Source organism: Colossoma macropomum, unplaced genomic scaffold, assembly GCF_904425465.1.
Source record: "Colossoma macropomum unplaced genomic scaffold, Colossoma_macropomum, whole genome shotgun sequence".
In the NCBI taxonomy this organism is placed as follows: domain Eukaryota; kingdom Metazoa; phylum Chordata; class Actinopteri; order Characiformes; family Serrasalmidae; genus Colossoma; species Colossoma macropomum.
Window position 1 is genome coordinate 2,804,178 of NW_023494794.1, and position 27,400 is coordinate 2,831,577.

General features: G+C 39.4%; 1 protein-coding gene across 3 annotated transcripts; it reads left to right on the forward strand.

Moving 5' to 3' along the window:
- Positions 1–64: 64 nt before the first annotated feature.
- Positions 65–27,115, forward strand: akap10 (A kinase (PRKA) anchor protein 10). Of its 3 annotated transcripts, none has more exons than XM_036579898.1 (15): positions 65–273; positions 3,636–3,683; positions 6,589–6,765; positions 10,296–10,856; positions 13,066–13,164; positions 15,482–15,566; positions 17,506–17,629; positions 17,879–18,015; positions 19,051–19,195; positions 20,216–20,386; positions 21,443–21,552; positions 23,941–24,023; positions 24,681–24,733; positions 24,885–24,980; positions 25,714–27,115. In XM_036579898.1, the coding sequence occupies exons 1-15, from the start codon at positions 252–254 to the stop codon at positions 25,717–25,719; spliced, it is 1,917 nt and encodes a 638-aa protein (XP_036435791.1). In that variant the 5' UTR covers positions 65–251; the 3' UTR covers positions 25,720–27,115. The 3 variants fall into 3 exon arrangements, with proteins under 3 accessions (XP_036435791.1, XP_036435792.1, XP_036435793.1); XM_036579899.1 differs by having other exon boundaries at positions 23,944–24,023; XM_036579900.1 differs by having other exon boundaries at positions 21,446–21,552.
- The last annotated feature ends 285 nt before the right edge of the window (positions 27,116–27,400 follow it).

The following is a 27,400-nucleotide window of genomic DNA, read 5'->3' on the forward strand; positions in this document are numbered from 1 at the left end:
TTTCATTTGCCGAGCGTTTTCCCACAACTCCGCTCAGAGCGCTGCTGCCGCAGAGCTCCGGAAGGAGAGGCGCTTTATTGACAATATGGCGATGAGAGAAAGGGAAGGCTTTCGGCTTTGACAGCGTTGTGAAATCCGCAGGAATAAGTGATTTTTCGTGTGCTCTGTCGGCAGCTGAGTGTTATGGATGAAGGGAGCCGGGGATGTGCGAGATGCTGTGGCTGAGCTGAGAGTGGGCAGCGAAAGTGACCATGGCGTTTTTCAGACGGAAAGGTGAGGAGAGCCAGCGGGGCGGCGAGGACCGAGCACATTCGTTTACCCTCTTAAACGGGTTCATCTACAGCTGCCACACCAGTGCTTCGTGTCAGGTGTATGAACTGTATGACCGCATTCAGTCCTCGTTCTCAATCCGACATGTAAACCGCTAGATTGCGCGCTGTGCTAGCAGCACTAGCGCCTGCTTGCTAAGCAACGTCTGCTAGCTCCGCAGCTAACGCTGGCAGCGCGGAGCTGAGCTTAGCATTAGCTTCCTATTTGGATTTTACGTTCCACCTTAAATCTTGCAGCAGTAATTTCACGCGCCCTAACCGGCGCCCTAGTGTAACTGTTGCCACATTTAAGGTGGAGCGGAGGATTCTAACAAGAAGCTAATTCCAGTTTCGTCTTCAGTAGTCTGTCAGCCTCAGCTGGTGTTTGCTAGCTAAATGCTTATTTATACACTGTTTATACACTGTTATTAATGATGAATTACACGAGGTTGAGGACGTGTGCGTGTGGTAACGTTAGTTAAAGGGAAATTCCACCGATTTTTCAAAAGTTCTGCATAATTCAGCGGTTGAGTGGTTTGATGTCAAATGGTTCATTGGTGGAGAAACCTGCAAGCTCAGATTTCTTTACAGTGGTGGTGATTTGTCACCAGGGGTCCCAGTGTGTACAGCACGAATATAACCATTTTATTTACAATCCTAAACCACCAGTGAACCTAAATATGTCATCTGCGTTTTTATATGTATTGTTGATGATGGTAAAATAGTGGAAAATCTGAAAATATAAGCTTTCTTTGGGGATTATTTTGCCCGAGGATACCATTAATGTATTCCTCCACCGTGGATAGATTAAAATAAATTGATTTTAATACATTTAATACCAAAACTTTATCACAAAACTACCCTAAAACAGTGGCTCAGACAGCAGGCTGAGTATTCATAAGCATTTCATGTATAATAACGTTGTGTGAGGGAGATGTTAGAGGCATTACACACTTCCTGTCACCACCACTGTGAACAAATCTTACTCAGTAGGTTTCTTAAGAACTGAGCATTTTACCTTTCTAAATGATTTTGTTGACATGTTAACGATTAAATTATACAGAGATGTGAAAAATCGATTGAGTTCCTCTTTAACCTAGTTAACATTATATCTGTACTGTTGTGGTTGACCTCATTCAAGAAGTACGGTTTGAGTTTGATATGTAGTCACGACCTGACACACAGCAATGTTACTTACAGTAACAACGAGTTTAAACAACAAATATTGTTTCTTTGTTGTAATATCAAACAAGCTGTGAAACTGGGAGAATGCATATTATGAGCCGAAACATACTTATGCACACTGTGTGTAATGTCATTATTCGTTCATTATGCTTGCATCACTGACAGACGGGCTTGTATACCCTGCTGTGAACACACTGAAGTCTGAAGTGCTAGCCAAGGCCATCTATCTGTTCAGAAGTCTGTCCTCTCTCTCACCTCTTCTCTCCCTCATACATTATCACATATGCAGTCATAAGCAAAACAATGCATTGACACCTTCAGGCCTCAAGCGGTTATCAGAAAGGTGAAATTCTCTGAAACAACTGATGTTTTTCTCAGCAGAGTCACACCAATACATTTTGTATTATTTGTAATATTATAGTTATGCTATTATTATGGATGGAGATTCATTTATAGCCCTTATTCGTTAACTTTAATGCGCCAACCTCACTGTTCTCCATGACAATATGCCCTGTGAATGGCTTTTGTGTTTGAGCCAGGCCCATTTTTCCAGTGACACAGTTCTGAAGCCTCTCCCTTATCTTTCCTGTACAAGTAGAACATAAGCCATCATTATCAAGTTTAGTGTCCAGTTAGGCAGCGCTGGGACTTAAATGACCCATATCATGGAAAACAGATTTTTCCTCACTCTTTTGAAATATGAATTTTGTGTAATATTTGTTAAAGTTTCAAAAACATAGTGTTTACTCTCTAGTCCATGAGATCCATGTACACAAAGTAAAGCCGGTATTGAGACGTGTCAGAAACTGGGAAATACCAAATTTCCAACGTATAAACTGCACTTAAACAGCCAGTGAGGTCATTTTTACAAATAAGAAACTCAGGAGTCCAGATTATAGTTAGAGTTTACCAGATGTAATATATAATGTGACCTTTCATCTCTTCCCCTGATGGAAAACTGCAAACTTGGTGGTGAATGAGGAAAAAGATAAACCTGATGCACTTAAATGCAATTTGTTTTTTTAATATAGCAATTAAGTGCATGTATTCTGTGGATCTTTGTTTTTTTTCTGCATGCTGGACTTCTCTTTCAACAGGCATAGAAACAGCGAAGTTGTGTGTACAATCTTCACACAAGCACATGAACACAGCTTCAGCTGCAAAAACAGTCACTGTCAATTCATTGTCTTTGTGGTGTCATGCATGAAAACAAACTGCTGTAGGATAAATACAAACTTTTATATATATATATATATATATATATATATATATATATATACACACGTGTGTGTGTGTGTGTGTGTATATATATATATATATATATATGTGTGTGTGTATATATATATATATATATATATATATATATATATATATCTATATATATATATATATATATATATACACACACACACACACAAAATATGTATATACACACACACACACACACACACACACACACACACAAGACGTTTAGCCCCTCCCACTCACGCTGAAGTTCTAAGGAATATTTTAGCGCAGAGAAGGTTGGTCTTACGCTTGTCAGTCTTAGAGGCACAGTAACAAAACCTGCCTATTTAATTTAAACCTGAATATGACATGGCCATGTAAAATGAATTACAGGGGGACCTCAGAGAAACAAATAAAACACAAGAAGAAAAGTAGACTGTTGCCCCTTTAACACTTCAGGCTTAACAGCACACTATGAAAAGGCCTTGAACACAGTACTCACTACAGCGTTTCTCTTTTTAGCTCTGATATCTTTTACCCAGCGCTGCTAGATTAGTAATGTGTTAAACTTGAATGAGTTTCAAGTTGTAAAGATATTAATAATTAACTGTTTGCTGATATGTGTTTTGATAATTATTGTTATCATCTAAATTGGTCCTTTATTAATGAAGGCCTCTGGCCTGTCAGCTAGCCTAAATCTTGCACTGACTTTCTTTGGACACACAAAGGTCAGTTGCTTTGATTTAAAAGCAGAAAGCTATCCAGTGTCCTGCAGGCCAGTGTTTTTATATACATGTTTAAAGATATTTTAGATGTATTTGGTCTTGTGTGGTGTGGTTCTGTCTCCATTGCAGGTCTGCAGTCTGCAGTCGCATTTGATGTGAAGTGTAATCTCTCATGTTTTTTCCTCCACAGCTAAAGGAAAGGAACTGGAGAGAGCAGCAGATGCTAAAGCAGGCAAAGGTGAGTACATTTCTGACTGTAGTCTTCCTTCTGTCTGCTTTTACATGATGGGAACGTGTTTGAATAAATGTTTGCTTTTGTGCCATCTTGCATGCCTAAACACGCCCAGTTGGCATTGTTAGCACACAGCACTCATTTCTTTTACTAAAGGATTTTTTTTTTGCATCTAATTAGTAATTTCGCAAATTACATGATGGCTAAAGTATCTGTATATGGCTTTTCGTGGCAGTTAGGTTTTCATTTGTCTTCCACAGTGGCAGGTGGAAATGTAACTTTGCACCCTTTTTTTAGGCTTGCTTTTCAAATACATGTGTACCAATTATAGCTCCTCCTGTTAAATGTCACGTTATAAAAGTTCCTACAGGTCTGACAGGTTAGTTTGTTTATATATTAGGGTGTTCTTGTGCTTTTAATCGCTAACTATTGCTCTATATCCTGCACTGTTTTCAGTAGCACTTTATTCCAGTACTTTTTACAGTCGTGGAACAAAGTGTGCCATCAGATGCGAACATAATTTAGGGAATTGGTGCCGTGCTACGCAGAATAGGGACATTTTACCCAGTGAAGCGTGCTCTGAAATTATAAAGAGGATGGGGTGGAGGATCAGATAAAGGCTGGAGTGATACTGCAGCTTCCTGCACTGAGATAAATGTCAGTTGTCCTGCTTGCTGCTCATCTGCACAGCCTCAGGGCTCCAGACCGACAGTCACAGACAGCATGATCGTCATGTACACAGCACGTGGCCATTGTGTTATTATTTCAGTTAGTTTTAGTGCTATGACAGCCAGGGCTGTGCGGTACGAACAGTATACTAGTAATGTGAGTAGGGATGCAATTTTTTTCAAATTCTTTTGACTGATAACCGACCATCATTATTTAGGAACTAATTGTTAACCGGCAAGTCTAAAATCGAGAATGTTATTTAGCAAAATATCAGTTATAAAGTTGATAGTTCTGGTTCTGAAATTTGATAGACCAAGCCACGTTTAAAGCCATTTTATAATGCTTGATATATGCTCACTTTTGAGTGCACGTCAGTTAAATTCTGTTTTAATGCACCAAGATCGTAGAAAAATGTGCTGGACCATAAGACTGATAGGTGAGGCTAGGCTTAAGAGTGTATATGAAGTGCATGGCCTGAAACCATATTAAAAATGCCCCACATAAGAACCTTGTTTTGTTTTATCTGAGGGGCTGAAAACAGAAACTGAAAGTTCTGTATTTTCAAAATATTTACCATTCTGGTTAAAACAAGCATAAATGCCATGACAGGTCTAGCTTTGGCTTAGTGTACCTCGCAAGCTCTCAAAAGCCGTGGTCCACCACATCCTTCTCTATAATATTACCTACCCATGTGTGATTTCCTCACGGTGCTGCGCATCACACATTCTCTCCGAGAACATGGACTAAATAGTCGTCTTTCTTATCATTTGTGGATGTTTGCTTCCGTTATGGTACATCATTGCAGTAGAAAAGTGGTTCCGAACATCATATTTTTGCTCTGCTTTTTGTTTATTAGTAGGCCAGTCCAGCGGAATGATGCCCTCATGCGTACAATCCGAAAAGGTTTGCATAAGTAAATGTTCATTTGATTTAAATTTATATGCTTATTTTGCGGGTTATTAAAAAGGAACTGGTTAATCAATAATGCAATTTGGTTCCAGTACTATGACAAAATGATTTATTTTATTTTATTATGTGAATACCTTGATTCATCAGAAAACCCACGGGAACACTTTATTTCACATTTGCATATTGTAGCATTCTGCGATATCAGTATTGCGAAGGTCAATATTGTGCCAACAATTGTGCGGCCCTGCTGACAGCTGTGATCAAAACTCAGAAGCTTCATTGGAATTTCAGAATGGCATATTTGTTTTTCTCAACAAGGCCAAGTGTTCCATCAATATAACTTATGAAATAAAAGACTTCTCACACACAAACACAAGCCACATAATGGGTTCATTTAAGCTTAACAACGTTTCAACCTTGGCAAATAGGAAAGCTTTTATAAGCAGGTGTAGATATAGCTGAAAGAAATGTCAGGGCTTGATGTCCTTTATTCGAAAGTGTGTTAACCTGCTCTTAGTAGCCCTTATATTTGCACTTTGATATATCATAGATAAGACTTCATTTTAACCAACTCGCTGAGGTGCTCAAGATTTGTCACAATGTTTTAAGGAACAGTCACTAAGAATTATTTGAGTTTTGAGCGAGGGAAGCAGTTAATTTTTGTCTTTTTTTTTTTTTATTGGTGCCATTCCCATCTGCTTTTCCTTTGCTTTGCGAAATTATTTTCATTATTTAAATTTGATATTTTATTACCAGGCTTTTAGATGAGGAGAGTAAATGTAGGCAGGTATTGTCAGACATATTAAGTGAAAATGTGGAGCTCGTGTATGTTATTGTCACGGCAAATATTCTTGCTCCTAGCACTCCGGGTATCGAAATACAGTACTTTAATGATACTGACCGAATTATGGCATTTATGGTACAGAGCCTCAAAATATTCTGTCATTCAGTACTGTTTTAATACCAAAGTCAGTTTTATCAGCATCCATGTGCTAATAAGCATGCTTCTTTGAAAGTCTGGACTGCTTGTTGACTGTCTAAATTACATTTTGTCTGTATGTTATTAACGTCAGCGTTTCTTGATTAGTCTGTAAGCCGTTGTGGTATGTAAATGTAGCTACTTCCAGCTTTACAATAATTTCTGGTTTAAGCCACTCCCACTTTTTCAACAGAAAGTATTGAAAAAAATTAACGTTGAGGCATAGGTGTTGATATTGATATTGAAAGGTTTTGAACGACACTGATCCCTGCTTGCACCTTTACATGCTCCGTAACAAATCCCTCACTTTTTTTTGCCTCTGGTTGTTAATGTCTTTTCTCTCTTTTCCTCCAGCTCCAGTGTCCCCCAACTCTCCCTCCCGGAATCACCATGCCATACTGGAGGCGGCTGGCCCCAGCCATGTGGCCATCAGTGCCATCTCGGCTAACATGGACTCGTTTGCCCGTGGCCGCACGGCCATCCTCAAGAAGCAGCCCAGTCACATGGAGGCAGCGCACTTCGGAGACCTGGGTACATCACTTCTGCTTTCAGTATACCTTCAGATGTATATTCAGAATTAGGGGTGCTGTTATTGGATTAATCAACCAAGTTAATCAATGCGCTTGTACGGTTCCTCTCTTTGGTGGTACCGTTATTCAGTCAGAATCAGAAATCAGGATATGAAATGCTTTGCTCATATTTTTTGGCCTGGATTTTGTACACAGAAATTTCAATACACATTTCAAAGTTTTCAGTATAACAGGTGAAAGTACAAAACAATAGAAGCCATATCAACAGTGTGTATCACGAGAGCAAATCCATGTCTTCCTTTTTACCTAAACAGTGTAATTGACTGTGTCAACTAATCAATGCAGCCTGTAGAATGAAGTCTTTTGCGCTCCACAGTTGAGTGTTTGCGCTACAGTGACGAACACAGCTAGGCTGTATCTCCAGCTCTTCCTCAATGGCTTTAGACGTGTTACAGAAGGATAGCAGTTCTGTACAATAGAGAATTACTCCAGGGCTATGAGTGGAAAACACAAGTTTAAGAGATTAGGACCTGATCATGTTTAACAACTACTGAGTAGGCTTTGGTTTACAGTTAAGAAACCCTTTCTGTGTTTAAACTGTGTTGTGTTCATGCATGAGAGTGCTGCAGTAATCATATTAGAGCAGCGCTGTGTGCAATGGCAGGGAGATGGTGAAGGGAAATGGCTTCAGCTGCCTGCTAGCCTACTAACAATAATCCTGTAACATTGTGTTATATCCTACCAGCTCCATGTATATGAAGAGTTTCGTTACAAAATGCTGTGTTTTGTGTACATTGAAAACAAATGAAAAGTAAGTAAAAGAACCAGCTAAGATAATGAACTATAAGAAAAAGAAAGTCAACATTTAAAATTATTCAATAAATATTGACATGGAGAAGTAAAAGAACTAACATCAAATAAAGCAGATGTAGGCTGAGTAGAGGTGGATAGAAACTTGAAGTTTAAAATAGTTGAGTAACGCCAGTGAGAAGAGCAATAAATGTACCTGTTATTTTTTCCAGTTTGCTGGTGCACTTTACCTAAATGCTGATTTCCCCAGTTCAGTAAAAACTCTAGGAAACTGCCAGGTGATCCAGTTAGAGTGGGTCTGATAAATACCACTATTTACAAAGAGCATAAATGTAATATAAGATGGCGTTTGGATGGAACAAAGAAGTTTCCAGAAGTTTCCCACAGCATGACTAGGGAGGAACAATCAACTTTATGATAAAGTGTGCAGTGATGAGTGTTGTAAGGGTTTCCAGTAATGAATCTCAGGGCATAGACTGAGTGATAGATTGAATGACATCACTATAGTCTGTTATGTATGATAAGTTTGTCTCCATGATTTTTCCTTAGTTTGCATTGGGAAACATCTTATTTTGACAATTTTATTTTACAAGTGTCTGAGCATTTACTTACCTGCTTATTAATATCGTAGATTCATCATCCAGCCAAATGCCACGGTGCTTGTATTAGGAGACTCTCAATACTTCATCGCATCAGGTTGTATGTTGATGTCCACTGAGGTTGTTAAAACTGGCTTAAGTTAAGAAACCAGCTATTTTGAAAGTCAAATGTCAAACAAATACTGCCCTTGCCTTCCTCAGTACTGTTGCTAATTTTGTTTGAATTGGTTGTCACAAATAAAATGATGATATTTGTAGTCATTCACAAAGCTAATAAACCAGCTAACACACGAAGCTGGCTAGCTAACACTGGACACTAAATATGCTATGTTTCTAACTAGCACTATACTATTGGCTAGGTCAGTATTTTCTAACCTTTTTTCTCCAGAGCATATATTTTATTGACTGCTGCCAGAACGTGAGGAGAATTTTGCCAAATGTTACAAAGTGTTATTACTTAAAACTGCTGATCCCATCTTTAAATTATTGTGGTGTAAACCACAGTCGTTATAGCAGGTGTACAGTTTGGCCTCTGCTGTTATTCTCATGCTAGCCATTAAATCTTCCTCCTTACAACTCTCAGTATGTATGGTACCAAACAACATGACTCTGCATGTGTGTGGTCGAACTTGTGCTACAGCACTAAACAGAGGAGAATGCTGCAGGGCAGGCTAAATCCGGACAGCCGTCACAACTGGCAGTTTTGCGTTGTTGGGCCATTCTCAAGGGAGACACCCAATCACAGCCTACTCTGCACTGACTTCTCCCTGTGCTTGTTATTGTGTGCTTTGAATAACAGTAGCTATTGTATCACAGTGCTACAGGTTGCCATTGTCGGCTCTGCTGGGCTGATCCTCCTATAACCGAAAGAAAGTCCTGCTGTGGGTGTTCCATGGTGTCCACAAGGGACAAGTGTCTCTTTTGTAAAACTTTGGAAGGAAGTTTCCGCCCTGTTAAGGCTTTTATGCATTAGCTCTATGTGAACTATTTGACTATGAACATGCCAGGTGTCACAAGATGCCATTACATAGATTATGTAATTGTAAGAGCATGCAGGTGTACGCTGTAGATGTTTGACTCACCAGCTTGGTTGTTTGTGGATTTCCTTGATCTTTACTGCCTGCTGTAAACTTGGCCTCATTCATGTGTACATATTGCAATAAATGTCAAATCATTATTTCTTTCAGGTTTGATGGCTAGTTTTTGCTCCTGAGTGGTTAATTGCTGTTTTAAACTATACTTTGTGGTCAGAACATAAACACTCGCCAAACAGTGGAGCATTTCACAAATCTGTCATGAAAGAGTGGGAGAAAGTTTCTGGTTAGCTGGTTTTACCAGCTTGAAAATCATGGCCGCAATTTTTGTAATGTTCATAATTTAAGAAAGAAAGATTATTTTTAGATGTCTGGTGACGAGTGCTGAACTGTTTAGTTTCTCAACAGCGTCAGATTAATACGAACAGAAAACATTAGCTGGCTCGATACGTGAATGATGGATCACACCGCCTTACTGCCATCACTCCAACCACATCCATGTCAGAGTATATCACAGTGTTCAAACACAAGCTAGCAGACATCTGGATTACTGTGTTCTATTGTAGTAGTGTGAGGGATCGAAGAACCGCAATATATTGGATGCTCGCTGTGTAAAAGTATGAACTGCAGTGTGATTCTTTAACACTAGACAGAGTCCTCCTTTTAGGTATGTTTAAACTGAAATCAGTGCTTTTTTTGTCTTGTTTGATCTACAGTAACATCAATTGGGCAGTGCTGTGCTGTGCGAGCTGCTTCAAGTTAGCCAGCTGGTAAAAACAGCTAGCTTGGGAAGATGGCGTTTTCCCACTCTCCAGTGCCACATATACAGCATTCTCAGTTTACTTTTGTTATTGTTTTATTGTCCAGCCCTACCTCTTAGTTTCATAAACTGTCAACAAGACAAGGATAGAGTCTTTTTTTTAATTTATTCCAGTTTTTAATCACATTCTGTGAAATAAGTAGTTATTTTTTTATTTTCTTTTTTTCCCTGTGTCTTTTCTAATCCCTGATTTTGAGAGCACATCTAGTCCTAGGTGTCATTTATATTGTAGTACCAGTTTGTATAATATGAAATAATTGTGTTGAAGGGCGCTCCAGTGTGAACTACCAGGCGCAGGAGACGCGTTCACGGCTCTCTAAGACGGTGGAGCAGATCCTGCACGATGGTGTGGCCCTTCCATACTTCCTGCAGTTCATGGAGACGCGCTCAGCAGAGCACCTGGTGCGCTTCTGGCTGGAGGCTGAGAGTTTCCGCTCCACTAGCTGGTCCAGAGTCCGCGCCCACAGCCTCAACTCGGTCAAGCACAGCTCCCTAGCTGAGCCTGCATCTGCTGTTGGCTCTCCCGGCTCACCGGACTCACCCTCGGCCCTGTCAACATCCCCAGGAGTGGATGGAGGGGAATCAGAGGATCCTTTTCCGTCCCGGATCCACTCAAGCCCCCAAGACACTAACTCTAATGGTGGTGCTGGGACTGTGCACCGGAACTCCATTTGCTGTGAGGGGAGCCAGAGGCCTGGAACACCCCAGCAACTTTCACTCCGAGTTGAGACGCCGACCCGACTGTCCTCCGTCTCCTCCAGGTCAGGGACGCCGGTTAAAGGCCAGTCCACCAACGCACTTCGAGAGCTCTCCGACAAGCTAATGAAGAGTGAGTACTGAGAAATGGGTGAAGGAGTGATCTGGTGAATGAGTGAGTTGCATATAACAGAGGTTTGAACCTCGATTCAGTTCAATTGTGATTCTTTAGGAAACAATTGATTGCATCATAAAATTTCACCATGACCAATATCATTTGTTTTTGATATCATTTTGAATTATTTTAATTCACTGAATATTCAGATATGGAAAAAATATGCAGTAGTAAAATATAGACAGCAAAAACAATACATTCACCTTCTTTTTTAATGCTTGAAAAAAGTCCAAGAATTAATTTTGGCCAAAAAAAGTAGTGCATGCCTTGTTGAATATAAGTATAATCGATAAAAACATTCCAAAATGGATGCAGTTGAATTTCCACCTATGAGTGAAATGAATTGCAATTTATTAACAAAACACAGTTCTTTAAACAAATGTTTGACATTTAAACAAACACATTCTCCTCGGACTTCAGCGCAGTTGTAGAACTGATACATCTGTCAGAGCAACCATTAAGTTGGATGAATGTTGGAAAACTGTCCATAAAATTAAAATGCCCAAAAGAAAAGCATATATAATCTTTTTCTTTGAATATGTATTCCTGATATGTTGTCTGGCTTCACAATATTCTATAGCAGCTTAAAGCAGCACACGATGGTATATTGCACAAGCCTATGCCTTGGAGAGCATTAGTCGCTCAGGCAGCATTCACACGCTAACCTTGGATGCAAATGACTGAGGAAACGCGGAGTGAGAGATTTACATATCACTGCCCATGTATTGCTGGTCATACATAAACCAAACAACAGCTATCTTTTGGTCATTATTTAATTTTAGCAGACTTTGGCGTTCCAGCATTCATGTGAATAATCTGTACTTTAGTTGGCTAGTAAATCCTGATACACACAGGTATTGAGTTTAGCTTAAAGCACTGCTGTTTGACCACAATAGTTAGACTATTTTGCCTTAGCTCTGTGTGCTCACACTTTCTCTCACTTTCACTCTGGGAATTGCTTGGATAGCAAGGTATTACATATAGTGACGAGTTTAGAAGGAATTGCTGCAGTGAACCTAAACTAAGCTCTTAGTTGGGGGAAAAATGCACAACATGCAAACTATACTTGAACTCACTAAACACAGCAACTGACCCAAGTTGTGCAGCGTTTGATTAGCTAATATTTAAACAAATATTTTACATGCAATCTTGTGTGAATCATCAGTAATCAACATTCTGATTTATGTGGTGTGCACACACACACACACACACACACACACTTTTTTATATTTTAAGCATTTCATATTCTAAGGATGTTCAGTATATTTCTACCTCCGTCTATCCAGGTAGCACAGGGGAAGTCTTTCAGGAATATTTACAGTGCTTTGTTATTGCTTAATCAACACTGCAGTCTTGGGCTATGTCAATGTGTACAACTCAATCGGTTTTTTGTAAATTTTATTAATTAAGAAAGATTTACAGTACATTAAACAGCGATTCACTTGGGCGATTCAAGCTAGGGCGACAGGATGGATTTATCAAGAATTGAAATAATATTTAGTTGCAGCCCTACAGCGCTATATTTTGAAGTATGTGTTAAACAGTTTCTGGTACTGTATTCATAATCACAAGTACAACATTCCTTCATGGATGTTTACGGCTGTTTTTTCCAGGTCTTAGATTCTGTTGGACATCTTTCATAAAAAAATCTCCCTTTTCTGCCTTTGTGGTATGGTACAATTGACAGAAGAATTAAAATATCAGTAAAATCACTAGCATAACGGTTCACAGGAAAAAAGCTTCAGGCATAGAAAGGCAGTGAGTGGAGAAAGTCAATTGAGCTAAAAGCCGTGGAAGAAGCAGACTCTGTCTGCTCAGGGCTTTTAAACAGTCAGCATTTAACAAGCTAGCATAAAAATTAGCCAAGCCTGAATCTACATTTGAGCAGGGCTATAAAACCCAGCATGAAGGCAGTTCACTTGCATGTGAGTTGCCTCTCTAGTGCCTATGTGAGTTTGAAGTGCAGTGCAAGTGTTTTAGTAATGTTTCTGAAAATGTGTCCTGCACAACATTATATGAAATGAAATGGACCTCATGCTGCAGTTTCGTGCGGTTTGAAGAGACACTCTTTGTCTAAGTAACATTTTAACATGTAGGTGAATTGTGAAGATGTGTGATTTTTATTTTATTTTTTTCTTCTCACTCTTTTCTTTATTCTTTGCTGCAGGTATAGAGAGGGATGCTGTCAACATTTTCACTAAGTACATATCTCCAGATGCTGCTAGGCCTATTCCCATCACTGAGCAGATACGCAATGACATCGTTGGTAAGAAAACGACCAGCTGTTACATGCAGTTGTATTTGTTTAATTTTCCAGGATGATTGAAAATGCAAATTTATGAGGCTGGCCTGAATAATTGGAATACTCAAGTACTTGTTCATTATGTTGCTATTCATTTCTGTTTTGTATTCATAAATGTTTTTCAAGCCTCAGATTTTTTTTTTCCTCAAACAGACAACAGTGCTTGTTAAAGGGGTAACTCATTTTCTTAGACATGAACTATATTAAAAAATAAACAGAAATGCAAAATGTTGCATATATTACATGTTAAACATGTGCGTTTGGCAAACTTGTGTTATCATGGCTTAATAATTAATGTAAACAAAAACTGTGTGGACTGTAAGGCTACATCTCAAAATTAAACTGAGCTTTATAGGTTTATTTACAGTCAGATTTTGTGTTTTTATATGTAAAGTTTGGGTCTTACCTTCTGGCTAAAATACTTGATAAATTAATTGATTTTCTAAGGTGACTCAATCAAGCAAACTGTGGAATCCACAAAGGAATAGAGGTGGACTGTACAACAGAACGGAGTTGGATTTTACAACCGGTTAGCTATAAGAAGCTATAAGCACCCCTGTTGGAGTTACTTGTTTGACCAGTTCAGACTCATTTGGTGGCTGTTTCAATTCTGTGTGGATATGTAGTTGTTGCTATTCGCGTTTTCTCCTCGCTCTGGTAACTGAGACATTTGGGTGATTCACAGATGAGTTAGTGTAGTTGAGGTATTAGCATGGATATTTGATACTCACCAACACCAGTGAGCTGTCGCCGTTCAGTCTGCGACTCGTTGCCCATTATTGTTGTACTTGACCAGGAGCAAACAGGAGATGAGTGCAAGTACATGCTGCTTCTTCCACGTAAAGCTTGTTTTCCTCACCCGCCATTTCGCACAGCTTGGCTAAGGTCATTCAAGGCGGACAAAACTGAAGTCAGCTTTTTATTCAAATTCTCTTCAGGCACTAGAGTGTAACTGTTGCACTATTTAAAGTGGAACAGAAATTTAGGGTAAGAAACTGGCATGACACTAACTTCAGTTTTGTGCACGGTAGGCTAATTAAACCAGTTTTTTCCAACTCTGAAATTTTAAGACTATCGTGGATTGTGTATGGAAACCATTCCCATTAGCAAGCAATTTATAGCTTGAAATCTAATGATTCGATAGACAGTGCGTAACATCTTGCAATAACTGAATTTGAAAAAAATGAACACTCACATGCGTATTGTGACACCCCTAGTATAGCAATACTTAACAGTGTACCACTAGTCTCTGGTGAGGCCATCGTTAACACCAGAGAGCGCAGAGCCTTAAACCTGGGGTAAATTCTGGTATTGGACGAGGAGGAGTGCTGCTGCTGTTGTGGGCACTCCCAGGCAGAGGTGTCATGCAGGGAGGGGGGGGCGTGAAGTTCTCTCTAATTCACTCAAGTTCACCCAGCAGACCAAGAGCCACATTCTGTGGGATGGAAATGATCACAGTTTCAGCATTTTCCTTGCCATGCAGCCTGTGTTCTCTCTGTACGTCCGGTACCAGGTCCAGGAGGGAAGGCTGTACCAGCCGAGCAGGGTCCATGTTGAGCTGCTTCCTGGCTGGTCTTCCTTGCGTTCAGATGAGCCTGTAGCTTCACAAGCTTTCTTAATCCTAGCTTGGTTATGACTGAGCTCAACCTGATATATCACCCTCTATGCTGCTTTTCATGGTTAAAAAAATGGCAAACTAGCCAAAAGCAATAACTATAAAATAAGTAAATAATAAATAACCAAAAATACAGGCTAAAACTGAAAACGTGATAACTAACATAACAATTCTAGGTTATTACACCCTTAACGTTTAGATACATGACTTCATTTGAACAAGAGGACTACCATCTTTCATAACAGCATTTAGCACACAAGCAACTCTGCTTCGTCCTGACTGTTAACACACTATTGCCACCTACTAGATACATCTTGAACTGCAGTAACGAACATAAAATTAACTAACTTAAAATTATGAGTGAATATGAAACATAAGTATTGTTTTTCAGAATGAGTATTTGAGTGCTTTATAACAAGTATTTAAAGCTTGTAGAATGCTGTTCTGGCCAGCCCTGCATTTCATCATCTGACATTTAAATCCCACAGGGCTCTATAATGGGTCTACTTACTTGTAATGCTGATGCCTAATGGTTTAGTGTCTCTTAAGTGACTAAATGCTGCACCTAATTTTGCATCTTTATGATACTCCTGCAGTGCATAATTTTGAAGATGTACTAATGAGTGTTGTGTAGATGCAGGTGTTGATGTAATTGTATCTTGCCAGCTAAAATCTGCGGGGAGGATGGTCAGGTGGACCCAAACTGCTTTGTCATCGCCCAGTCAGTGGTGTTCACCATCATAGAGCAACAGTGAGTCATTTTTATTACTCTACTTAATTACAGCCTCAGTGTTTTGTGGCATCCCCGGTGTAGCTTGTATGGCTGCACAGTGTTTTGTTTATCATTATCTTGACACTGTCCTTTGCAGTAATGATATCACAGAAGGGTACAATATGCAATTCAACCCTCTAACCAGGGACACTGCTTTTTTACTGTGAGCATTGTGTGGTGTTCTGAAAAGGTATTCATTGAATCAAACAAAATAAATTGTTTTGCTCTAAGTAATACAAACCAGTCTTTAACTGCGTCACTTAATTGGTTCAACAGTGCGTTTTTAATATATGGAACAAAGTGGCACATGCCAGTTGCAATGTCATTGTTCATATAGTCAAGGTGCAAAATACAGGGGATCCTCGAGAGGTCCAGTTAACCTCTAATTAACCTCTTGGACCTCCTGAATGTCTCAATCAATTCAAAAATTCTGGGGGTCCCTCAAAATAAACTTATGACTTTATGCTGTCCGAAAAATAGATGCTCAAAAGTAGTCATTATGGGCAAAAACTCACAGTATAATTAAGATTAGTGATGGCTTCACTGTATAGTATATGTATGTTTTTTTTCTCAAATAAAACCATTTTGGATGCTTAAGTAAAATAAGTAGAATAAGTAAAATAAACAAAAGTAGTACGAGGCTGAAGTTGCCGCAGCAGTTTCATTCTGGCGCCTCAGGCTTTAGGATGGAAGTGAAAAATTCTACCAAGAAGCTGACGAATAGGAAGCCATCTTCAGCCTTGTAAAAACAGTGCTGATGTTTTATGTCTGAAAGTCATTTGTGTCACATGTGCGTGTCTTGAGCTTTAATCTACGACCATCAGATGCTGCTGGAGTTTGGTAAATATTACAAGCCATTTACACTTTCAGTTTTAGCTGAGGAGCTGCGGAGCCTCTCGGCTTGTAGCCCAAAACTGTGGTGTTGCCTGAAGGCGCTGGCTGAGCGAGGAGCGCTGCACACAGAAAGCCAGCTAGTCTGCATGCTTGGCTAATGGCTAACCCCAAAAGACTGGCTTTTCCTTCCACTCTCTTTTCCCCTGTTAACTCATTAACTGATTACAGTCTGATGTCTGCTCCATTGACAATAAACTGGACTAACTTACCTCAGGCTCGAAATCCCTACCAGGGAGGTGAGGGAATCAGTGTGTTTTGCATGTTTGTTTGTACATCGCATTATCTGCATTTATTTACATACTGGTATAACGGTAATGACAAAATTAATACCTTAAGAAGAACCGGTATACCAGATGAACCGGTGTATTGCCCACTCCTAACGTTCAAATACAGATTCAGGGAAGGGTCATTGTTTAGCTGCTTCACCCACAATTTCTGAGCTTAACTAACTGGAGATGCAGCACTGGTCTGCCTCAGGGTGGCGCTGTAGCAACTTGGCTCACAGCTGGTCCTTCATAGCTTAGCAACTGTAAATATGCCTGGGATACCTCTGGAAAAAAATGTACAGTATACTGTAGCATATTTGTAAATCTTAAAACTTGTCCAATTTTCCAAGACACTGCTGGAAATTGTCACTCATTTTTCCAAACCAAAGACCAAAGAGAAGGTGTGTAAGATCTCGGTTAATGTGTGTCCAAACCAGACAAGCATTTCCAGAAGAGGAGCTGTTAAACAAAACATTTTGTTGCCGTAGAGGCTATAGCATCAGTGCTGGTGAGTGAGTTAGCAGCCAGTCATTGCTGGAGTAGCCAGCCTACATGGAACCCCCCGAATACCAAGGGGTATTTTGCACACTGCATATAATGTAGCAGTATAATAAATGCATGCCTAATCATGCAGCCTTAACATACCTAATTTACTGATTGGACCTGGTATTTATTTAACGTTGCATCATGTTCTCCACGTCTCCCTTTGATCAGCATAGTGATGGATCATATTTTCTGGGTTTAAATGTCTTCCCCAGGCACTTTAGCGAGTTCTTGCGGAGCCATTATTTCTGTAAGTACCAGATCGAGGTGCTGACCAGCGGTTCTGTGTTCCTGGCGGATATCCTCTTCTGTGAGTCGGCCCTGTTCTACTTCTCTGAGGTAAGGACTCACATTTCCTTTCTTTATAATTACACCCCTAGGCAGTTAAACACTAAAAAGGTAGAGTGGTAGACAATGGTAATTCTTAACTTGTTGCAAGATGCATACATAACACAACCCAACTTTGCAACCACACACACATTTTGTGTTAATATTGAAAAATTGCAAGCAAAGGCATGACAAACGTTGGGTACTGAGATCTGGTGTAATAGAATGCTGAATTTGAGGTCTATGTATGTGTGCACACAGTACATGGAGAAGGAGGATGCAGTGAACATACTACAGTTTTGGCTGGCTGCAGATAACTTCCAGGTTCAGCTGGCTGCTAAGAAAGGCCAGTATGACGGACAGGAGGCTCAGAACGATGCCATGATCCTTTATGATAAGTAAGTCTGTATAAATATTAGTAAATATTAGTTATTTTGGATGCAAAGCTATTATTTGTAAATAATAATGGACTTTTGATTTGTTTAAGCTAGAAAAAAATATGCAGATCTTCTTGGCCAAAAAAAAAAGGCTGGACCTTAATTTATAGAAAATAATCACAGATTAAATTGGAGTCGCTATACTGGTCTGAAAAGTCTCAATTAAATATTTTCCCAAATCGTTCAGTGCTAAGATATAGAAACCAGATATCTGAAGAGTTTCATGCCTCTAAAAGCTACCTTTGGCTTAAAACATCACCTTTAAAACGCATTCATTGCACAGAGGCGCATGTAGGCCATTGTAAGCAAAAATAGTCCCCAGCTTTTTGGGATTTACCACACTTTTACCATTATCAACACTGCATATAAAAACTTGTAAGACACTAGTCATCTTGGATAGAAAATAAAATGGCTATATTTGCATTGTTGACATTGTGACCCCTGAATTCTATCATCGTCAGTCAGCATAATGGGGAGCAATGACAACAGCATTATACACACACAGAACTCACTCTTTGTACTTCTTCTTCAGTACTTGTTAGTGCTGATTTAGCACAATGAAACACTAAATCCGCGGGTTGGCATGACACAGCTGTGGTAGCAGTTCTGCATTGCAATGGAAAAGAGGCTAAAGTTACTTTCTAGACATGCAGTCTTACTTCAGCATGGATATTTAAGGTTTTTTGTTGATTTGTACATTAATAGATTAAAATACCGAGTTTAATCTAGTTAGTATGTATTTTCAAAATTGTTAGTATGCGAAAGGTGCCCTGACAATGAATCTAATGAATCTAAACATATTGTGGAATCCTGACTGAATCTCAGTAGGAATTTGATAGTAACCATTGACTTCTTGTTAGTGCAAGGACAAATGATGTTGAAGTACTGTATATGCACGCTGAACATTTTTAGAAGCATTATTATTAAAGCAGCTAGATCATATTGCACACTCCATAGATGAAAAAAGTCATGGTTAATGTGCTGTCTCGTTCTCAGATATTTTTCACTCCAAGCAACAAATCCACTGGGCTTTGGTGACTCTGTTCGAATGGAGATTGAGTCAAATATTTGTCGTGAGGGAGGCCCTCTGCCCGATTGCTTTACCACTCCACTGCGCCAGGCCTGGACCACCATGGAGAAGGTGCGTGACTTCATCAAAATGTTAAGCTCTGATCTAAACTGCGAAGGGTTTTGGATAGAATGTTCCTAGTGTGGTTTGGTCAAAGGCTAGGAAAGACAACCATGAACAGAGCCATTGCAGGCAGAAATGAACAATGGTTTTGGGATGGAAGTGAAAACAATAGATCCAGTGGTATCCATGCATATTTGTGTATGTATTCATTTATGTATTACTGCATAGAGCTAGCTGACAAAGTGATCCATACCTCAAGCTTGCTGTATTTAATATATGTAAGTATTGTAGTAATGTTATTGTGAAGTTGTGATTGGAAACAAAAGGGTAAATACACTCAATAGAAAATGATTCAGACAACATTGTTTTTTCTCTGTGGTCTCTAGGTAGACGCAGCTAAGTGAGCTCTTTCCTTGGCTAGAACTTTATAAGCTAAACTGAAGGCCTAACATGTCAGATTTAACCACCAATAGAATTAGGAACTGACAGTAGAATTTGATTTCAGTGGGCAAAAAGAGCCAAAACATTTTTATGTGAATGCATTAGCTTGGTGCTGACATTTTATTAGACTACTGTTCTGTGACTTTTAGCATCTTATAAGGGTGATAACGGAAATTAACATTATCCTAGCCAGGTTTTTGTTCTTGTTTTTGACACCGGTTGTGAAACTGATGGCCTGATTTCATCTTCTACCACTTGGCCTACTGAACAGTAACTCACACAACATATATTGCGCCATTTTAAAACATTTTCATGTGAAGCTGTGCTTATTTCACTTATCATCTGCTATATGTATGTCCCAGCGTTCACTTCATATGATCAGTTAAAATCCTGTTATCACAGTTAGCACAACATTTATTTCATTTTTTTATTCCAAACTACAAATGTCTTATTTTAGTACTTTTTCAAGTACATGAATACTAAGATTAGTTAAAACATTCATACATTAGAATAACCACACCCACCCTTAGTAACCTTTGTATTACGGACATACCAAACCTCTGTATTTTTCTGTGTTGTTAATTACAGGTCTACATGCCAGGCTTCCTGTCCAGCAACCTGTACTACAAGTACTTGAGCGACCTTATCAATTCTGTACGGGCGGACGAGTTTGTCGGGGGAAACTCCAGCATGTCGGGTCATAGCACGACACCGGACAGCGACCGTGGCTCAAATGCATCAGAAGGGTTGCAGGCTCAGGTGACTTTTCAACCTTATGTATGATCTAATCCCTCCACTCTCATAGGTTGCTTTCTGCCTATGGCATTTCCATGTGCTGCAGTGACATTTTAGTATGTTTCATTCTGGAACAGATGGTCTTGTGTGAATGTTAAAGAAGGGATGATTAGTTACAAGGAGAAAGGTAGAATAGCATGTCATGCTAAAAGAGTTGATCTCTCTGACAGCAGTTTGCCCTGTGGCTTTGTCTTTGTCATAAGATGCAGATAAGTAGTGTAACAATATACGAGGCTATATTTATATACACTTAAAGTGCATTTAATATCTTTGTGTCTTCGGATCCTTTTTCTTGCATCTTTTCCTTGCATTGTAGCTCCTCCCTCTAAGGACACAAGGAACGTGTTACTGTGCTTAACAGATCTGACATGTTGAACTCTTATTATCAGACTTTTCACATGGACTTGGGGCTTTCACACCTACCTCATGTGCTGCTTTAGTACTTTAGAGCACTACACCTGTACACAGGTGCACACTAAACAAATGAACTAGAAATCAACCAGGCCTGCATCACATGCTGCAGTAAAAAAGGACTTCAGTGTAACATGCACCTGTGTATACTTAAATAACTGACACATCCTTAAAGATGGTGGACCTTTGGAGATGACTTTTTGGTAGAGACCTGCACATCACTTGTTTGAAAACAAGCCTCAGCCTGATCCGAAGCCAGTGTTGTAAGTGAAGAATTGACCCAAAACCTGATATTTTTGTTGGGCCCTGTTGAGCTAAGGTCAGCTAGCAGATCTCTATTTCTGGGTCATGGGCTCGAGGACATAGGATGAGGAATTGAGGAGGGATATGAGTAACGAGATCCATCCCTGGACTTTATTAGTGATGGTTACAGTATTTTTATACTGAGCACTGAAAATACATTTTATTTTATTCTAAGCATGACTGATTTTTTTCCCCCAGAGTACATCATTTTTTACTTTCTTAAACCGTTTTAGATTGTGGGGGTAAAAAAGGACTGAATCCGTTGAATGCCTCCAAAAATTAGTTGTACATTCTCTTGTCTTATAGCAGGGTACCAAAAAAGCAGCCATCAAGATCCTGAAGAACTTTGATGAGGCAATAACTGTGGACATCGCCAGTCTGGATCCTGAGTCTCTGTACCAGAGACCATATGCTGGGTAAGTTGCAGCTTTAACCTATGTATCTCCCTCTGTGTGGATTTAGTGTGCCCAGCTGTCGTTGCATGACTTTGACTTTTTAAGGTTGATTTTTAGGCAATTTGCAATTTAATGCTGTGTTCAGGAAATTTAAATGTATCGTATTGATAATCATTGATGTATTTCTAATTTTTCATTAAATCAGCCCGTTTCATATAATAGGTTTGGTTGATTCTGATTGATTTGGTTGCTTGAGTGTAGATGCTTTATGCCACCTGATCATATTGTGCTGAAATTGTTTACACTCCACTTTATCTCAGGAGAGGATTCAGAGGTCCACGTGAAATTCATTGTCAGTGAGCTGCAGTTTATCATCCATCATCCTCTCCTTGAAAAGGCCTTGATGTTAGGAGCGATGCGGCCTTGAGTGTGCTCTTTGATGTTAAATAGAGCATTGTAATTGGCATGGATATATGAATGAATAGCTCTGATACACTATGCAGTATACCTGATTCAGATGTGGCCTAGTGGAGTGTGTAGAGAGCTGCATATTCCTACTCTTCTCCAGATTATGAGATTATGAACACAGTTTGATGAATGGAAAATCCCCATTGAGTGGGGGGAGTGTGTAATATAGTTTAAGGGATAATCTTGAAAAGCAGCTGTAAGAAAGCTGCAGGGGTTGTGATGTTATGTAATTTATGTGTATAAAAGCATTAAAGGGTCATAATAAAAGGACTCTTTTAAATCACTTCATATCAATTTATGTGGTATTGGATTTCTTTTTTTTTCTTCTTTTTTTTTTTGCTGAACTTTTTTAGCGGAACTTCCATATTCTCTACAAACATTAAGGTTAGATTGTAAGTTACACAGTCAGCTCCATAATTATTGGCACCCTTGATAAAGATCTGTAAAAAGGAATCTGAGACCATTCAAAACAGAATCTCTGCAGATCCTTCAGGGTCCTAAGTCACCTCTTTTGGGCTCTCATCTTCGGCTCACCCCACAGATTTTCAGTGAGTGTCTTGGGTCTTTAGGTCAGAGGACTGGAATGACCATGTCTGTAGCTTGGTCCTATGGTCATCAAACTATTTTTGGGTGGATTTAGGTGTACGTTTTGGATCATTGATCTGTGGGATGATCCAGTCATGAAACAATTTTAGCTTTTTAGGCAGAAGCAGAAAGATCCATGAAGTCGTGTTATCCGATCAAGGTTCCCAGGGCCCTTGGAGGTAAAACAACCCCAAAACATTGCAAAGCCTCCATCATACCTAACCCCCCTTAAATGGGGTTGAGGTTCTCTTCTGTATAAGCATCCTTCTTTTTGCACCAAAGCCAGCTTGAGTTTTTGTTGTAAAAAATCTCTATTTTAGTCTCATCTGACTATAGAACATGGTTCCAGTCAAGGTTCCAGTCAAAGCTCCAGTAGCATCTAGTGAACGCTTACATTTGTTTTTAGATGAAAGAAAAGACTTTCCTCTAGCAGTTTGTTGGCATGGAGGTGATGTTTCCTTGTTATTTTGGAGACTTGGTGTCCCCTAATTACTACTATCATCTGCAAATCTTGATTCTTGGAAACATTTTTGCCTCACTAACCATCCACTTTGCTGTGTGTGGGTGCAAAGTACACTTGTGTCCTCTTCCAGGCAGGTTCATTACACTTCTGGTTGTTTTAAACTTCTTAACCATTGCCATAACAGTACTATTTCAAGGATGTGGCTATTTGCTATTACCTGGTTTATGCAGGTCAGCATACTTCTTCCGTGTTTCATTTGTGTATTCTCTGATCTTCCCCTCATGCCGATAAATGACTAAGGGAGTTTTGCTCCTGTGTCACTTTATAATTATACCCCAGTAAAACAGGAAATCGTGGATGACTGGCTCAAGAGTGCCTGAACACTTTGGACTTCAATAAAAGAACATAAATAAATATGATTGGGAACGTTTTCAGTCACTTTGTTCATAATAATTTCTAGGGGTGCCAATAATTGTGACACATGTGGTTGTTTGTTTCCTTTAATCTACTTCAGTTAAAAGGTAGTTATTTTATATTTTCAGAGATTGAGCCACAAACCATGTTAAACATGCTAAAAAAAATCATTTCTTTGGAGTTGTTGTGATAACAGCGCAGGCCAAATCCAAAATCCAAGATCAGTTTAAATCATGTGCGAATAAAGTATTATGTATATCTTGCTGCATTTGTGCTACTTGAATTCTACTGCACCAAGAAACAAAAAATGACAAATGGAAACGTGAGACATCCTGGCACCAGCCACTGGCTTTTCAAGAAACCCGCTAATAAAGGGCATCAGTGACCGCAAATAAACAACAGATTGGTACAATCAGCATTAAAGCAGTTCTGCTGTCTGCCCGCCTGAATTAAGCGATACTGTCTTCCCTTCTGTTTAGAAGAATGACTTTTGGTAAAGTCAACGAGCTGGGCCAGTTTATCAGGGAGGCTGAGCCAGAACCGGACGTCAAGAAATCCAAGGGTAAGAAAACACAACCACCCTGCTGGCTTCTGAGCAAGCTGTTTTAAGGAAGCACATATTTTAAAAATGCATGTATTCATTAGTTTTGTGGGGAAAATGTTTCTTCTATAACCAGCGTACATTTGCTAAGAGGCTCTACCCATGAATCCTGAGTTCTCTCTCTGCCTGTCTTTCTCACACGCATCACATTGTCTGCTGGGTGAATTGGCTCTCAGCTCGTGTTGAAGTGCTCTTCAGGCTTGTGTTTGAGTGACTTGGAGAGTGTGTGTTGCCATGGTGATAAGGAGGCTGTGATTTGGTGTGATTGCGAAGGAGAGGAGATGAAGAATTTTTTTTCTCTCTCTCTCTCTCTCTATATATATATATATATCTATCACTCTCTCTTTCTCTCTGCCTTATTCTTTGTCTTATCTTTTGTGTGCTTAGCTTCAGTTTCCAGACGATAGATATTTTAATAACAGATTTTGAGAATGACTCAAAGCGTGATGGTCAGCCACTGAAGAACAGCATGGCCAGCCAGGCGTTTTCCATCTGTGTGTGGTGCACAGTCTTGAGAGTGCTGGCTTCGATCCCATAGTGAAATTGCATTGGGTTCAGACACCATTGTGAAACTCAAAGCAGTTGGAACTAAGACTGCTCTCCCTGCTTCTCTAACAGGTTCCATGTTTTCTCAAGCAATGAAGAAATGGGTGCAAGGAAACTCAGATGAGGTGTGCATTTGAAATTTGAGTCACTGTTTTTTTTTATCTATATAAAATACTGCATAATTATTGTAGCGCCCTTGCCATGAGAAGCATCATTTCACTCTTTTTGTAGATTATACAACTCTCATATATGTATGCCTATGACCTCTTTATCTAGGCTCAGGAGGAAATGGCCTGGAAGATTGCTAAGATGATCGTCAACGATGTCATGCAGCAAGGACAGCATGAAAGCCCAGTAGCGAAGTCCACCAAGGTAACCATTTAAAATGGTGTAATGTATCGTTTCATCTGATTTGTGAGTGGTTTGACTGAAGGCATTTTTTTTTCCCCCTTCAATGAGAAATGTATGGTTTCAGAATTGTGGTTCAAACCACATAACCTAATAGTCTATGTCAAAATCTAATTTATTTAAAAATAAGATACATAAGCCTTAAGCAAACCCTTTAAAAAGTTCTGGTAATGTAAGCTTATAAAACCTTGAAAGGTTTGCTTTTCAAATTTTCTGTTGGTCTATTTGTGTGATGCAAACAGCAAATAGTGTTTTCAGATGGTTTTCAAACTTAATACATTTTCATCTGACACTAGCTATGTTTTGACCCAAACTATTTTTTTGCAAAGAACATAAGTTTGTCAGCGTAGGCTGTGGAATCACAAATTGTCTGTAATATTTTATTAATGTCAGCTTTTTTTCATTTAACTTTTGTGGAAACTTTTGTATATACCTGAAATGTAGCAAAACCCACAGTGGAATTTTGGGATAGCACATTTATGCATACATTTACAATCATGTGACTGGTTACCCTCATGTGCCTCTTACAACAAACACAAACGGCACACTGGGCTGCAGAAATCACATTTTAATTGAATCATTTACAATCTTTGCGCAGAAAGTTGATGGAGACATAGCTAGTGATTATTGCTAGATCTCTTGGGGTTTTCTTAAGGCTGTGGTGGTATCACTAAATCTCTTTTGTTTGGTCATTTAGCTATGACCCTGTGCTCTGAAGAAGCGAAGCTCCTGCTCTTAGCCTCCCAGCTGCTGCCCTCAACATTAGAGCCAGACGTCACACCACCTAGAGACAAACTGCACACTGCATTTACCCAACGGCGAGTTTGAATGAAGCTAGAACAAGGAATTCCTGCATATCCTTGACTTCCTTCATATCACGAGTGTATGTGTGAGTGAGTGAGCGAATGTGAGAGACTGAAAGGTGTGTATATGCACTCGAGCCAAATTCGTGCTCACATGACCCACACTTCCATTTTCAAGCATTATGAAGGCTTTTTGTTTAACACATGAAGAGGAGCTTGAATAAAAGACGAGCAAAAGAAGCGAATAAACAGCGAGATGAATGAAAGCAGATGCACAAGAACCACAGACTTCCAGAACAAATTCCCAAAGGGAGAGTGAAACAGCCACGATCCATGCCGCTCTAGAACTGCGCGAGGACCACCGCTGTTACCGTGCTGACCAAGAGGAAGCTCACAGGGACTTCGTATGGTCTTATAAAGTCATAATAAGACCAGGTTACTCCAGTCTATCCACCCCCCATAGTTTCCTGTTTTCCTTATCCTCTGTTATCCGTTATCTTGCTCTCTCATTCTCTCTCTCTCTTCATTCGCCCCCTTTTTTTTTTAATGAGACTGGCTATGGGGGGATGTTTTTTTTAATTAGTTTTTTTTTGTTTTTGTTTTCCCTTTTTTATAGCTCAGAGATATAACCATGGTGACTATGTACAGTTTTATTTGCAGGTGTATTCATTCTGGCATGGCACCTTAAAAGGGTAAAAGCAGCCACCTGAGACATGGACTACACCAGTACGGTTTTATCACTGAACTGACCTGAATGGGCTGATACATTGTTACAGTTCAAACTGAAGCAAACGGTCACAAACTGGTTGGTTTTTTGACCATTCTGTTCAACACCCCGCCACTCCTCCCTGGTAGCAAGAACTCCTTCAAGCACTGCATCCAGAATCAGCTCACTCCACATGGACAAGTGCTAGTGCAATGTTATACCCCCCCCCTTTCCTCCAGTCTACAGTGGTGTAGATTTCTGGTTTGCCCCACTCCTCCCAAATATATCAATGTAACTTCTTTTTATGGTGATTGTCTTTTTTTGTTTGTTTACCTTCTTTTATTTTTTGTATAAGATGTCAACTCTGTGTCAAAGCGAATTTCAGTGATGCCTGTTCCATTGGAAAAGTGTACTCTGTGAACATGCTAGCAATGATATTGCTTTGGACCTCATTGAGACGTGGACAAGAACCAGAAAAAATAGATTTTTGGTACTATGTACCACTAATATGTTTTCTGACATGTATGTGTACTTAATCCATAATATATTTAAATTGTGTTTGATTTAAATACATATATTATTGGAAAGTGTCTATGTGCATTTCTTGTTTGTAAGTTTATAAAGCTTCTTTATATTAGTAAGGCTGTTTATCAGGTTCATTATTATGTAAATGGTGTTTATTTGTAGATAGCAGAATGGTATTATAGCTTATCGGTGAATAGTTAAAAATGCAGAAAATAAGTGATGTTTATTATAATTTTTAGAGATTGTGAGACTTCATTGCCTTCGGGCTGTGGAAGGCTGTGAATACATTCGCCAATAGAGGGCAGTAGCGGCCTTTCATTGTCTTTAAATACTTGTTAGACCTTCTGGTA